The sequence below is a fragment of the Coregonus lavaretus genome (genome assembly GCF_964263955.1).
Source record: "Coregonus lavaretus genome assembly, chromosome: 24".
Taxonomy (NCBI): Eukaryota; Metazoa; Chordata; class Actinopteri; order Salmoniformes; family Salmonidae; genus Coregonus; species Coregonus lavaretus.
This window is the reverse complement of record NC_140011.1, coordinates 45,930,070-45,944,102: the sequence shown is the minus strand read 5'-3', so window position 1 is coordinate 45,944,102 and position 14,033 is coordinate 45,930,070. Positions and strand designations below refer to the sequence as shown.

General features: G+C 41.0%; 1 protein-coding gene across 1 annotated transcript in view; it reads left to right on the top strand.

The window, feature by feature from the left end:
* The window catches only part of LOC311100101 (GPI transamidase component PIG-S-like), a 35,573-nt gene extending 22,071 nt beyond the window's left edge, over nt 1-13,502 (top strand). The window contains exons 7-11 of the mRNA XM_084140845.1: nt 3,967-4,224; nt 8,111-8,256; nt 11,179-11,279; nt 11,556-11,766; nt 12,111-13,502. Coding sequence (XP_083996971.1) covers nt 3,967-4,224; nt 8,111-8,256; nt 11,179-11,279; nt 11,556-11,766; nt 12,111-12,389 — 995 coding nt within the window. The 3' untranslated portion in view covers nt 12,390-13,502. The remainder of the gene's footprint in view (nt 1-3,966; nt 4,225-8,110; nt 8,257-11,178; nt 11,280-11,555; nt 11,767-12,110) is intronic.
* Nucleotides 13,503-14,033: the final 531 nt, after the last annotated feature.

The window sequence follows — 14,033 nt, the reverse complement described above, 5'->3', positions numbered from 1 at the left end:
GGCATGGCTAGAAGGGATCCAGCTTTGGTCAAATTAACGTCAAAAGTAGATTTTTATTTGTCATTTTAGCTAACCCTAACCCTTTTCCTAACCTTAACCTAATTATCCTAACCTGCTGCTTAAGTTCTCCTAACCTGCTACGAAAAGTCAAATCTGACTTTAATTTGACAAATGCTGGATTCCTTCTAGCCATGAGCGGCCGGCCCTGGTGTCCGTAGACAGCCATGTTGGATTCCTTCTAGCCATGAGCGGCCGGCCCTGGTGTCCGTAGACAGCCATGTTGGATTCCTTCTAGCCATGAGCGGCCGGCCCTGGTGTCCGTAGACAGCCATGTTGGATTCCTTCTAGCCATGAGCGGCCGGCCCTGGTGTCCGTAGACAGCCATGTTGGATTCCTTCTAGCCATGAGCGGCCGGCCCTGGTGTCCGTAGACAGCCATGTTGGATTCCTTCTAGCCATGAGCGGCCGGCCCTGGTGTCCGTAGACAGCCATGTTGGATTCCTTCTAGCCATGAGCGGCCGGCCCTGGTGTCCGTAGACAGCCATGTTGGATTCCTTCTAGCCATGAGCGGCCGGCCCTGGTGTCCGTAGACAGCCATGTTGGATTCCTTCTAGCCATGAGCGGCCGGCCCTGGTGTCCGTAGACAGCCATGTTGTGATATTTATTAGGTCTAATGGAGATGTTCATGCCTAGGCTAAATTCAATTACAGAGGCATAGATTGTACTTGAAAACAGCTGTATTTTGTTATTTATTAATGAAAATGTTCATACAAGGTCGGTCGCAAATTATATTATACAAATAATATATTTTGAAGTTGTGTTTTATTACTCTGTAGACGACTTGTTTTTCTAGGCCAACTCTTTTTACTGACTCGATTCATGATTTGTTTTTCCCCAGTGACTCGTTCATTTTAGTCGTTCATTTGACGCTGGCCGCAATAAATTCTACTGCAGGATTAATACGCGTTCTTCTCTCACTAAACCTGCGGCCGTGCTCTGACCACGAACTGTCTAGATCACGCTTTAGAACTGATAATTGATCGTATCACGGTGCAAGAAGGAAATAATGAATGCAATTAATTGATTATTCAATGTTATGGATGGATACCGTTTTGTAGAACCAAAACGCAGCCATGTCTCTGCTCAACACTCAAACTCGAAGAACTAATCGTTTGAGGGGCTGCTGCAGTTGGCACGTGCTAATCTCCCTCGGCAGTCAAGTCATTCCGCCAAGATACATTTGACATTTTAGTCATTTAGCAGACGCTCTTATCCAGAGCGACTTACAGTCAGTGAGTGCATACATTTTCATACAATGGGATTTTCTTTTCTATCGGACGATTCCGCAACAGTTTTATTTATAGGCTTTTCATTTATTTGATCGTCCAAAAGTCGCCATTAGCCGGCTAACGGAAACCTTGGTACACCCCTACCCTTTATCGTCCATTAAATGACTAAAACAAATGATTAGAAATCATCAGAGAGTAACTTGGAGGGTCCAGCCTTACGTGAAGATCAGAAACGTGGTCTGGTTTGGTCTTAACCATACAGGTAACAAGTTATACCAAGATCAAAAGAGCTCTTTGAGGCCCTCAGAGGAAACATTGTTGAGGCCCGTGAGTCTGGGAGGAGTCACAGAGCCATTTCCAAGCAATTTAAAGTCAATCATTCCAGTGTCTGATGGATAATTTATAGATGGAGAGAAAATTCCAGACCACTGGCAATCTCTCTAGGAGGAAGTCCCACCAAATTCAGCCCAAGAGCTGTCCGAAAGATGCTAAAAAAAAGTCTCTAAGAACCCCCAGGGTAACATCATGGGATCTACAGGCCTCTCTTGACACAATCGACGTCGAACTGCATGAGTCAACGGTCAGAAAGGGACTACACACACTTGGTCTCCATGGGAGGCCAAGGAGGAAGAAGCTTCTGCTCTCCAAAAAATCATATAAATGCACGGCTGTAGTTTGCCAGAATTTAAATGATGTGTGTCGCGCAGTCAAAATGTTACAATATGCAGCGTGTTCCACAAAATGTGTATATGTATAACGTTTTTTGAAAACGCTCATAACTTAACTTACATAAATTGCACTGAAAATCGGTGGTCAGCTAGAAGGGTTCTATAGTCGCTAAACGTACCGTTATTTTCCAGTCCATTTAAATCAAATCAAATCAAATGTTATTGGCCACATGCGCCGAATACAACAGGTGCAGACATTACAGTGAAATGCTTACTTACAGCCCTTAACCAACAGTGCATTTATTTTTTACAAAAAAGTAAAAATAAAACAACAACAAAAAGTGTTGAGAAATAAAGAGCAGAAGTAAAATAAAATAACAGTAGGGAGGCTATATATATATTTGTTGAACTCGAGGTGATTTAGTCCTCCAATCGCTAGAGAGTGTCCGAAGTTGGGTGAAAATTAGCTAGTTTGCCAGACAACACCTGGGTGAAGAACAATGTGCTCTGGACAGATGAGTCAAAGGTGGCGTTGTTTGGCCACTATGCCAGACGTCATGTTTGGTAAAAACAAAACACGGCCTTTTGAACGGAAGAACCTCACACCAACCATAGAGCATGCCGCCTCAGGGCCTGGCCAGTTTGCCGTCATTGAGTCAACCGTCAATCCACATTGTACCAGAGAATACTGGAGGAGATTGTGAGGCCATCTTTCAAAAAAGCTGAACCCAAAATGGATCTTGCAACAGGACAATGGTCCAAAACATAGGAGCAAATCCACAACGGAATGGCTCAAAAATAAGAAATGAAGGGTTATGGAATGGCCGAGTCAAAGGCCAGATCTTAATCCTATAGAAATGAAGGGTTATGGATTGGCCGAGTCAAAGGCCAGATCTTAATCCTATAGAAATGCTGAGGGGGACTTGATGCGGGCCGTACATGCAAGAAAGCCCTCAAACAACACACAGTTGAAGCCGTTCTGGAAGGAAGAGTGGGAAAAAATTCCTCCCAGTCGATGTAAGAGACAGTTACAAGAAACACCTACATTAAAGAGATGCTTCAGGATTTTGACAATGAAGGCCTTTCTCTACTTCCCCAGAGTCAGATGAACTCGTGGATCCCAGTATTATGTCTCCGTGTCCAGTTTGAAGGAAATTGCTAACTGGCGTTAGCGCAATGACTGGAGGTCTATGGGTATTTTAGCATTCTAGCAGATACCCATAGACTTCCAGTCATTGCGCTAACTCTAGTTAGCATTGGCTCACAAAACTACCTCTTAACTTCCTTCATTGTGGACAAAGAGACATAAAAATGGTGTCCATGAGTTCATCTGACTCTGGGGAAGTAGATACAGGGCCTCATTGGGGAATTAACACAGAAATATGTGTTCTAGATCTGTGATTCTCATTGAAAGCCAGTCTAAGAAGCGGTAGATCTGTTCTATGTGAGCTATTTCTATGCTTCCCGTTCTTAAGTGTCGTTTTTGCGACTTTTACTTTCGGTTTTGTCCACCAGCTTCAACAACCTGAAAACACAATATTTTTGGTTTAATTAAAATATATTTCACAGCAGTTTAGATGGTCCAATGATTCTCTACACACTATAGATTGCTTGTTTTGTCACACAAACTGAAATTAGGCGAACTATTAGAATTTTTGCAACCAGGAAATGGCAGAGCGATTTCTGCATATTGCATCTTTTAAGTTATTTCAGCCAAAGGGGGCAACACCAGCTATTGTTGCTAGGGGTGTACTTACTTTTCCTGTACATTTCATTCCTGTAGATAGATTTTTGTTGAATAAATGATTGCCAAGTGTAGCTTTTCAGTGTTATTTGATAAATTAGGTTCCCTTTATCTGTCAATAGTATTGAAATGAAGATCAATTATCCATATGACCAAATATGTCAAAAAATAACTTTTCGGCGTTGTATGTCCACACGTCGATCTTACATTTTGCTCTCTCCCCCCCTCCTCTCTATTCTCTCTCTCCCCCCTCCCCTCCCCTGCAGGTTATGAAATAACCTTCAGCTTGTTGAACCCTGACCCTAAATCTCACCATCTGCACTGGGACATAGAGGCAGCGGTCCAGAGCTATGTCCAACCGCTCCTGTCTAAGCTGGCCCCGGTGGCTGACTTCAGTCTGGACTCACAGATCCTCTACTACGCCGTCCTGGGGGTCAACCCACGTTACGACCCCTCCCTCAACGCCTACACGCTCAACGCTGACAGCCTATCTCACGTCATTAACCCCGTAGAGGCCAGGCTGGGTGAGAACACGCACAGGTGTACAGTGTTCAGACCCCTTGACTTGTTCTACATTTTGTTACGTTACAGCCTTATTCTAAAATGGATTAAATAGTCCCCCCCCCCCTCATCAATCTACACACAATACCCCATAATGACAAAGCAAAAAACAGGTTTTTAGAAATTTTAGCAAATGTATTAATAATAACAAACTGAAATATCACATTTACATAAGTATTCAGACCCTTTACTCAGTAATTTGTTGAAGCACCTTTGGCAGCGATTACAGCCTTGAGTCTTCTTGGGTATGACGCTACAAGCTTGGCACACCTGTATTTGCGGAGTTTCTCCCATTCTTCTCTGCAGATCCTCTCAAGCTCTGTCAGGTTGGATGGGGAGCGTTGCTGCACAGCTATTTTCAGGTCTCTCCAGAGATGTTCGATCAGGTTCAAGTCCGGGTTCTGGCTGGGCCACTCAAGGACATTCAGAGACTTGTCCCGAAGTCACTCCTGCGTTGTCTTGGCTGTGCGCTTAGGATCGTTGTCCTGTTGGAAGGTCTGATGTCCTGAGCGCTCTGGAGCAGGTTTTCATCATGGATCTCTCTGTACTTTGCTCCGTTAATCTTTGCCTCGATCCTGACTAGTCTCCCAGTCCCTGCCGCTGAAAAACATCCCCACAGCATGATGCTGCCACCACCATGCTTCACCGTAGGGATGGTGCCAGGTTTCCTACAGACGTAACGCTTGGCATTCAGGCCAAAGAGTTCAATCTTGGTTTCATCAGACCAGATAATCATGTTTCTCCTGGTCTGAGAGTCCTTTAGGTGCCTTTTTGCAAACTCCAAGCGGGCGGTCATGTGCCTTTTACTGAGGAGTGGCTTCCGTCTGGCCACGCTACCATAAAGGCCTGATGGGTGGAGTGCTGCAGAGATGGTTGTCCTTCTGGAAGGTTCTCCCATCTCCACACAGAGGAACTCTAGAGCTCTGTCAGTGACCATTGGGTTCTTGGTCACCTCCCTGACCAAGGCCCTTCTCCCTCGATTGCTCAGTTTGGCCGGGCGGCCAGCTCTAGGAAGAGTCTTGGTGGTTCCAAACTTTAAGAATGATGGAGGCCACTGTGTTCATGGCGACCTTCAATGCTGCAGACATTGTTTTGGTACCCTTCTCCAGATCTGTGCCTCGACACAATCCTGTCTCGGAGCTCTACGGACAATTTCTTCGACCTCATGGCTTGGTTTTTGCTCTGACATGCACTGTCAACTGTGGGACCTTTATATAGACAGGTTTGTGCCTTTCCAAATCATGTCCAATCAATTGAATTTACCACAGGTGGACTCCAATCAATTTGTAGAAACATCTCAAAGATGATCAATGGAAACAGGATGCAGCTGAGCTCAATTTCGAGTCTCATAGGAAAAGGTCTGAATACTTACGTAAATAAGGTATCTGTTTTTTATTTTGAATACATTTGCAAAATAACCTGTTTCCGCTTTGTCATTATGGGGTATTGTGTGTAGATGAGGATTTTTTTTCTTTCTTTAATCCATTTTAGAATAAGGCTGTAACGTAACAAAATGTGGAAAAAGTCAAGGGGTCTAAATACTTTATGAATGCACTGTATCTACGTACACACATGTACAGTGCCTTCAGAAAGTATTCAGACCCCTTGACTTTTTCCACATTTTGTTACAGCCTGAAATAGAAATGCAAATAACATCTCACCCATCTACACACAATACTCCATAATGACAAAGTTAAAATGAGATATTTCTGTATTTCATTTTCAATACATTTGCAAAAATGTAAAAATACATGTTTTCACTATGCCATTATGGGGTATTGTGTGTAGATATGTGAGAAAAACAATATATTTAATCAATTTTAAATTCAGGCTGAAACACAACAAAATAACAGTAGAGTAGAAAATAACATGGTTATATAAACAGGGAGTAGAAAATAACATGGTTATATATACAGGGAGTAGAAAATAACATGGTTATATATACAGGGAGTAGAAAATAACATGGTTATATATACAGGGAGTAGAAAATAACATGGTTATATATACAGGGAGTAGAAAATAACATGTTATATATACAGGGAGTAGAAAATAACATGGTTATATATACAGGGAGTAGAAAATAACATGGTTATATATACAGGGAGTAGAAAATAACATGGTTATATATACAGGGAGTAGAAAATAACATGGTTATATATACAGGGAGTAGAAAATAACATGTTATATATACAGGGAGTAGAAAATAACATGGTTATATATACAGGGAGTAGAAAATAACATGTTATATATACAGGGAGTAGAAAATAACATGGTTATATATACAGGGAGTAGAAAATAACATGGTTATATATACAGGGAGTAGAAAATAACATGGCTATATATACAGGGAGTAGAAAATAACATGGCTATATATACAGGGAGTAGAAAATAACATGGTTATATATACAGGGAGTAGAAAATAACATGGTTATATATAAAGGGAGTAGAAAATAACATGGTTATATATACAGGGAGTAGAAAATAACATGGTTATATATACAGGGAGTAGAAAATAACATGGTTATATATAAAGGGAGTAGAAAATAACATGGTTATATATACAGGGAGTAGAAAATAACATGGTTATATATACAGGGAGTAGAAAATAACATGGTTATATATACAGGGAGTAGAAAATAACATGGTTATATATACAGGGAGTAGAACATAACATGGTTATATATACAGGGAGTAGAAAATAACATGGTTATATATACAGGGAGTAGAAAATAACATGGCTATATATACAGGGAGTAGAAAATAACATGGCTATATATACAGGGAGTAGAAAATAACATGGTTATATATACAGGGAGTAGAAAATAACATGGTTATATATACAGGGAGTAGAAAATAACATGTTATATATACAGGGAGTAGAAAATAACATGGTTATATATACAGGGATTAGACAATAACATGGTTATATATACAGGGAGTAGAAAATAACATGTTATATATACAGGGAGTAGAAAATAACATGGTTATATATACAGGGAGTAGAAAATAACATGGTTATATATACAGGGAGTAGAAAATAACATGGTTATATATACAGGGAGTAGAAAATAACATGGTTATATATACAGGGAGTAGAAAATAACATGGTTATATATACAGGGAGTAGAAAATAACATGGTTATATATACAGGGAGTAGAAAATAACATGTTATATATACAGGGAGTAGAAAATAACATGGTTATATATACAGGGAGTAGAAAATAACATGTTATATATACAGGGAGTAGAAAATAACATGTTATATATACAGGGAGTAGAAAATAACATGTTATATATACAGGGAGTAGAAAATAACATGGTTATATATACAGGGAGTAGAAAATAACATGGTTATATATACAGGGAGTAGAAAATAACATGGTTATATATACAGGGAGTAGAAAATAACATGGTTATATATACAGGGAGTAGAAAATAACATGTTATATATACAGGGAGTAGAAAATAACATGTTATATATACAGGGAGTAGAAAATAACATGTTATATATACAGGGAGTAGAAAATAACATGGTTATATATACAGGGAGTAGAAAATAACATGGTTATATATACAGGGAGTAGAAAATAACATGGTTATATATACAGGGAGTAGAAAATAACATGGTTATATATACAGGGAGTAGAAAATAACATGGTTATATATACAGGGAGTAGAAAATAACATGGCTATATACAGGGAGTAGAAAATAACATGGTTATATATACAGGGAGTAGAAAATAACATGGTTATATATACAGGGAGTAGAAAATAACATGGCTATATACAGGGAGTAGGAAATCACAGTACGGACCGAACGGTTACAGTAATTTCACTGTGTTTTTCAGGCTCCAGCGCTGCGTCATCCAACCCTGTCCTGAACTTCCTGCTGTACGTTCCAGATGCACGCCACTCCCCCCTCTACATCACCGACCACCGCAAAGACATTGTCGTCTCCAATGCTTTCAGCTCCCCGCGCTGGGGTGGCATCATGGTAACACACACACACACACACACACACACACACACACACACATACTCATTCAAGGGTTTTTCTTTATTCGTACTATATTCTACATTGTAGAATAATAGTGAAGACATCAAAACTATGAAATAACACATATGGAATCATGTAGTAATCAAAAGTGTTAAACAAATCAACATATATTTTATATTTGAGATTCTTCAAAGTAGCCACCCTTTGGCTTGATGACAGCTTTGCACACTCTTGGCATTCTCTCAACCAGCTTCATGAGGTAGTCACCTGGAATGCATTTCAATTAACAGGTGTACCTTGTTAAAAGTTAATTTGTGGAATTTCTTTCCCTCTTAATGCGTTTGAGCCAATCAGTTGTGTTGTGACAAGGTAGGGGGGTATACAGAAGATAGCCCTATTTGGTAAAAGACCAAGTCCATATTATTGCAAGAACAGCTCAAATAAGCAAAGAGAAACGACAGTCCATCATTACTTTAAGATATGAAGGTCAGTCAATCCAGAAAATGTCAAGAACTTTGAAAGATTCTTCAAGTGCAGTCGCAAAAACCATAAAGCGCTATGATGAAACTGGCTCTCAAGAGGACCGCCACAGGAAAGGAAGACCCAGAGTTACCTCTGCTGCAGAGGATTAGTTCATTAGAGTTACCAGTCTCAGAAATTGTAGCCCAAATAAATGCTTCACAGAGTTCAAGTAACAGACACATCTCAACATCAACTGTTCAGAGGGGGCAGAAACCCCTACTAAAGGACACCAATAAGAAGAAGAGACTTGCTTGGGCCAAGAAACACGAGCAATGGACATTAGACCGGTGGAAATCTGTCCTTTTGGTCTGATGAGTCCAAATTTGAGATTTCTGGTTCCAACCGCCGTGTCTATTTACCAAGAAGGAGAGTGATGGAGTGCTGTGTCAGATGACCTGGCCTCCACAATCACCCAACCTCTAACCAATTGAGATGGTTTGGGATGAGTCGGACGGCAGAGTGAAGGAAAAGCAGCCAACAAGTGCTCAGCATATGTGGGAACTCCTTCAAGACTGTTGGAAAATCATTCCAGGTGAAGCTGGTTGAGAGAATGCCAAGAGTGTGCAAAGCTGTCATCAAGGCAAAGGGTGGCTACTTTGAAGAATCTCAAATCTAAAATATATTTTGATTTGTCAACACTTGTTTGGTTACGACATGATTCCATATGTGTTATTTCATTGTTTTGATGTCTTCACTATTATTCTACAATGTAGAAAATAGTAAAAATAAAGAAAAACCCTTGAATGAGTAGGTGTGTCCAAACTTTTGACTGGTACTGTATCTCTAGTGCGTTCAGAAAGAATTCACATCCTTTGACTTTTTCCACATATTGTTGTTGCAAAGTGGGATTCAAATGGATTTCATTGTCATTTTTTGTCAATGATCTACACAACATACTCAAATGTCAAAGTGGAAGAAACTTTATTACATTTGTTTTTTTTTAAATCATGAAAAATACAACACTAATATATCTTGATAAGATAGGTATTCAACCCTCTGAATCAATACATGTTAGAATCAAATCACAGTCTTTCTGGGTAAGTCTCTGAGAGCTTTCCACACCTGGATTGTACAACATTTGCCCATTATTCTTTAGAAAATTCTTCAAGCTCTGTCAAATTGGTTGTTGATCATTGCTAGACAACCAATTGCAGGTCTTCAGGCCATAGATTTTCAAGCAGGTTAAAGTCAAAACTGTAACTCGGCCATCAGGAACATTCACTGTCTTCTTGGTAACCAACTCCAGTGTAGATTTGGCCTTGTGTTTTAGGTTATTGTCCTGCTGAAAGGAGAATTCATCTCCCAGTGTCTGTTGGAAAGCAGACTGAACAAGGTTTTCCTCCAGGATTTTGCCTGTGCTTAGCTCCAGTCAATTTCTTTTTTATCCTGAAAAACTCCCCAGTCCTTAATGATAACAAGCATACCCATAACATGATGCAGCCACCACTATGCTTGAAAATATAGAGAGTGGGACTCAGTAATGTGTTGTATTGGATTGTCCCCAAACATAACACTTTGTATTCAGGATAAAAAGTTAATTGCTTTGCCACATTTTCTGCAGTATTACTTTAGTGCCTTATTGCAAACAGGATGCATGTTTTGGAATATTTTTATTCTGTACAGGCTTCCTTCTTTTCACTCTGTCAATTAGGTTAGTATTGTGGAGTAACTACAATGTTGTTGATCCATCCTCAGTTTTCTTCTATCACAGCCAATAAACTCTGTAACTGTTTTAAAGTAATCATTGGCCTCATGGTGAAATCCCTGAGCTGTTTCCTTCCTCTACGACAACTGAGTTAGGAAGGACGCCTGTATCTTTGTAGTGACTGGGTGTATTGAGACACCATCCAAAGTGTAATTAATAACTTCACCATGCTCAAAGGGATATTCAATGTCTGCTTTTTTTTTTTTTTTTACCCATCTACCAATAGGAGCCCTTCTTTGCGAGGCATTAAAAAACCTCCCTGGTCTTTGTGGTTGAATCTGTGCTTGAAATTCACAGCTCGACTGATGGACCTTACAGATAATTGTCAGAGATGAGGCAGTCATTCAAAAATCATGTAAACACTATTTAGTCCATGCAACTTATTATGTGACTTGTTAAGCAAATGTTTACTCCTGAACTTCTTTAGGCCATAACAAAGGGGTTGAATACTTATTGACTCAAGACATTTCAGCTTTTCATTTGTAATTAATTTGTAAAAAATTTGAAATAACATAATTCCACTTTGACATTATGGGGTATTGTGTGCAGGCTAGTGACACCAAATCTCAATGTAATCCATTTTAAATTCAGGCTGTAACACAACAACATGTGGAAAAAGTTGAGGGGTGTGAATAATTTCTGAAGGGACTGGACATCACACACAATGTCTTCTGTTGTCTCCCCCTCTCTAGGTGTATAATGTCAATAATAGTTCTGGTCCTGGGACAGAGCTTCCTGTTGACATCAACATAGACATGACCAGAGTGATGGGAGTCTTCCTAGCACAGCTACGGTCAGTACTGCTGTGTGTGTGTGTGATTAAGGGGACGTTGATTTTATCCTTGTCTGTGATTTCCAATGCTTTCTCAGTGGGAGACGGCGTACGTTGACGGTCAGTGGAGATGACGCGTCCCTATCCATACAGTTTCCATCCACCGACAAAAAGTTCAGACCAGTTGAACTTTTGACGGGCCGGTGGATACGTTCGCTAATTGCACTCCGCGCACGAACCATGGACCAAAATGAATCAGTTCCCCCCCCCCTCTCTGTCTCTGTCTCTCTCCGTCAGGCTGATGTTGGGTGTCCAGTCGTCAGCCCCTCCCCCTGGCTTCCTGGTTGGCCCGTGTGGCCCCGCGGGATTGGCTGACTGGGAGTTGGATCGCCTCTTGTGGAGTCGCAGTGTAGAGAATGTTGCCACGGCAACGACAACCATCACCTCATTGGCCCAGCTGCTGGACCAGATAGGAAACATCGTCATCAACGACAACATCGCAGAACAGGTAGGGGCGGGGTGTGGGTGGGGTGTGGGTGTGTGTGTGTGTTTGTCTGTGTGTGTGTGTGTTTGTCTGTGTGTGTGTGTGTGTGTGTTTGTCTGTGTGTGTGTGTGTGTGTGTGTGTGTGTGTGTGTTTGTCTGTGTGTGTGTGTGTGTTTGTCTGTGTTTGTCTGTGTGTGTGTGTGTGTGTGTGTGTGTGTGTGTGTGTGTGTCTGTGTGTGTGTGTGTGTTTGTCTGTGTTTGTCTGTGTGTGTGTGTGTGTCTGTGTGTGTGTGTGTGTGTGTGTGTGTGTGTGTGTGTAGGTCTTGCCATTGCCATCGTCATGGTCGCTAACGGGTGTTTTCCGTCAGGTGTCGGCAGCGGTCGCCTCTCTCCAGTTGGCTGTGGGTCAGTTGGAGTCAGGGAACCTTGGCCTGGCCATGCAGTACAGTAAGGAAGCTATCCTCCAATCAGAACGAGCCTTCTTCGACCCCTCCCTCCTCCACCTCCTCTACTTCCCTGACGATCAGAAGTTTGCCATCTACATCCCTCTCTTCCTGCCCATGTGTGTTCCAATCCTGCTCTCGCTGCTCAAGATGGCCGCCGAGGCCCGCCAGAGACGAAGGGAGAGACAGGACAAGAAGGACTGAGATGGAGAGATCGACCAATGAACGCGCACACACTGTCGGTTCAAAGGTCAACAAAGTGTTTAAAGGAAACTGTCTGGACTCATAACCCAGATATGATATTAAGACCATTAGAAATACTGGCTCACAGAAGATAACCTACATGGGGCCGTATTGATCAACCTTCTCTCGATGAGTGTTGATTTAGGATCAGTTTTGCCTTTCAGAACACATTTTAATAAGGTTATGTGGACCTGATCCCAGATCAGCGCTCCTCTGAGCAGGGGTTGGAACCAAAATGATTTTCCAATCGTTCCCGAAGCAGAACCCTGTTCTTTTCGTTCCATTCCGGTGTTCCAACCAGATTGTTTTTATTTTATTAAAAAACAAGTTACTGTTCATATAGTTCCTATTTGTTCCTTTTTTAAACTCTGAAATCAATATCCTTTTACCATTTAGGTCATTCATTTATTCCTCCAGTTAGCACCAATATGTTTAGGCTATTACTAGCATCAAAACTTTACAGAATTATATACTAGACATTAGGAATGGTTTTGGAATAAAAAAATAACGTTGTTAACCGGTTATCAAGATTAGAAAATAACGGTTCTTTTCCGGGAACACTAGAGATCACTTTCGTTCCCGGGTTCAGTTATTCGTTCCTTGGAAAATGTCGTTCTTTTTTGTTTTCAGTTCTGTTCCCTGAACCGGTTCCAACCCCTGAATGAGACGCTTTACTGCAGTCTGAAACGCCTGGTGGCAGGGGGAGGATGCCATCACCATGGTGATGTTGAAACGTTTTTACTTGTCTTGTATTCGCCTGATGTCTGATCTGGAAGCAACAGGTCTCTCTTGCACTGTAGCAACAGGGTTTTGATTTGTTTTATTTATTTTGGGAATGATGCTTTACTTACGCTCTTGTCGATTCTTATATGAGAGGGACTCGTACGATTATTTGGGAATTAATTGATTTGATATTTATTTAGGGAAGGACGTCGTCCATCAAAGTCTGGTTGGACACAATCCCAGATAGAAGAACTGTCTCACTTTCTGAATTCTATATATTTTTGGTTTTGTTTGTTTGTTTTGTACAAGTTTATGACAATAAATAAAAAAAAAGGGGTCTGCTCTTATTTTATTCAGTTTGTTGATAAATATATTGAACAAAAATATAAACGCAACAATTTCAATGATTTTACTGAGTTACAGTTCATATAAGGAATCAGTCAATTTAAATAAATAAATTAGGCCCTAATCTATGGATTTCAGAAGGAGGGGAAGGGGCGGAGCCATGAGTGGGCCTGGGAGGGCTTAGGCCCAGCCAATCAGAATGAGGTTTTCCCCACAAAAGGGCTTCATTACAGACCAAAATACTCCTGTTTCATCAGCTGTCTGGGTGGCTGGTCTCAGACGATCCCAAAAAGTGAAGAAGCCGGATGTGGAGGTCCTGGGTTGGCGTGGTTAAACGTGGTTTGCGGTTTTGAGGCCGGCTGGATGTACTGCCAAATGCTCTTAAATGACATTGGAGATGGCTTATAGTAGAGAAATGAACATTAAATTATCTGGCAACAGCTCTGGTGGACATTCCTGCAGTCAGCATGCCAATTGCACGCTCCCTCAAAACTTGAGACATCTGTGGCATTGTGTTGTGTGACAAAACTGCACATT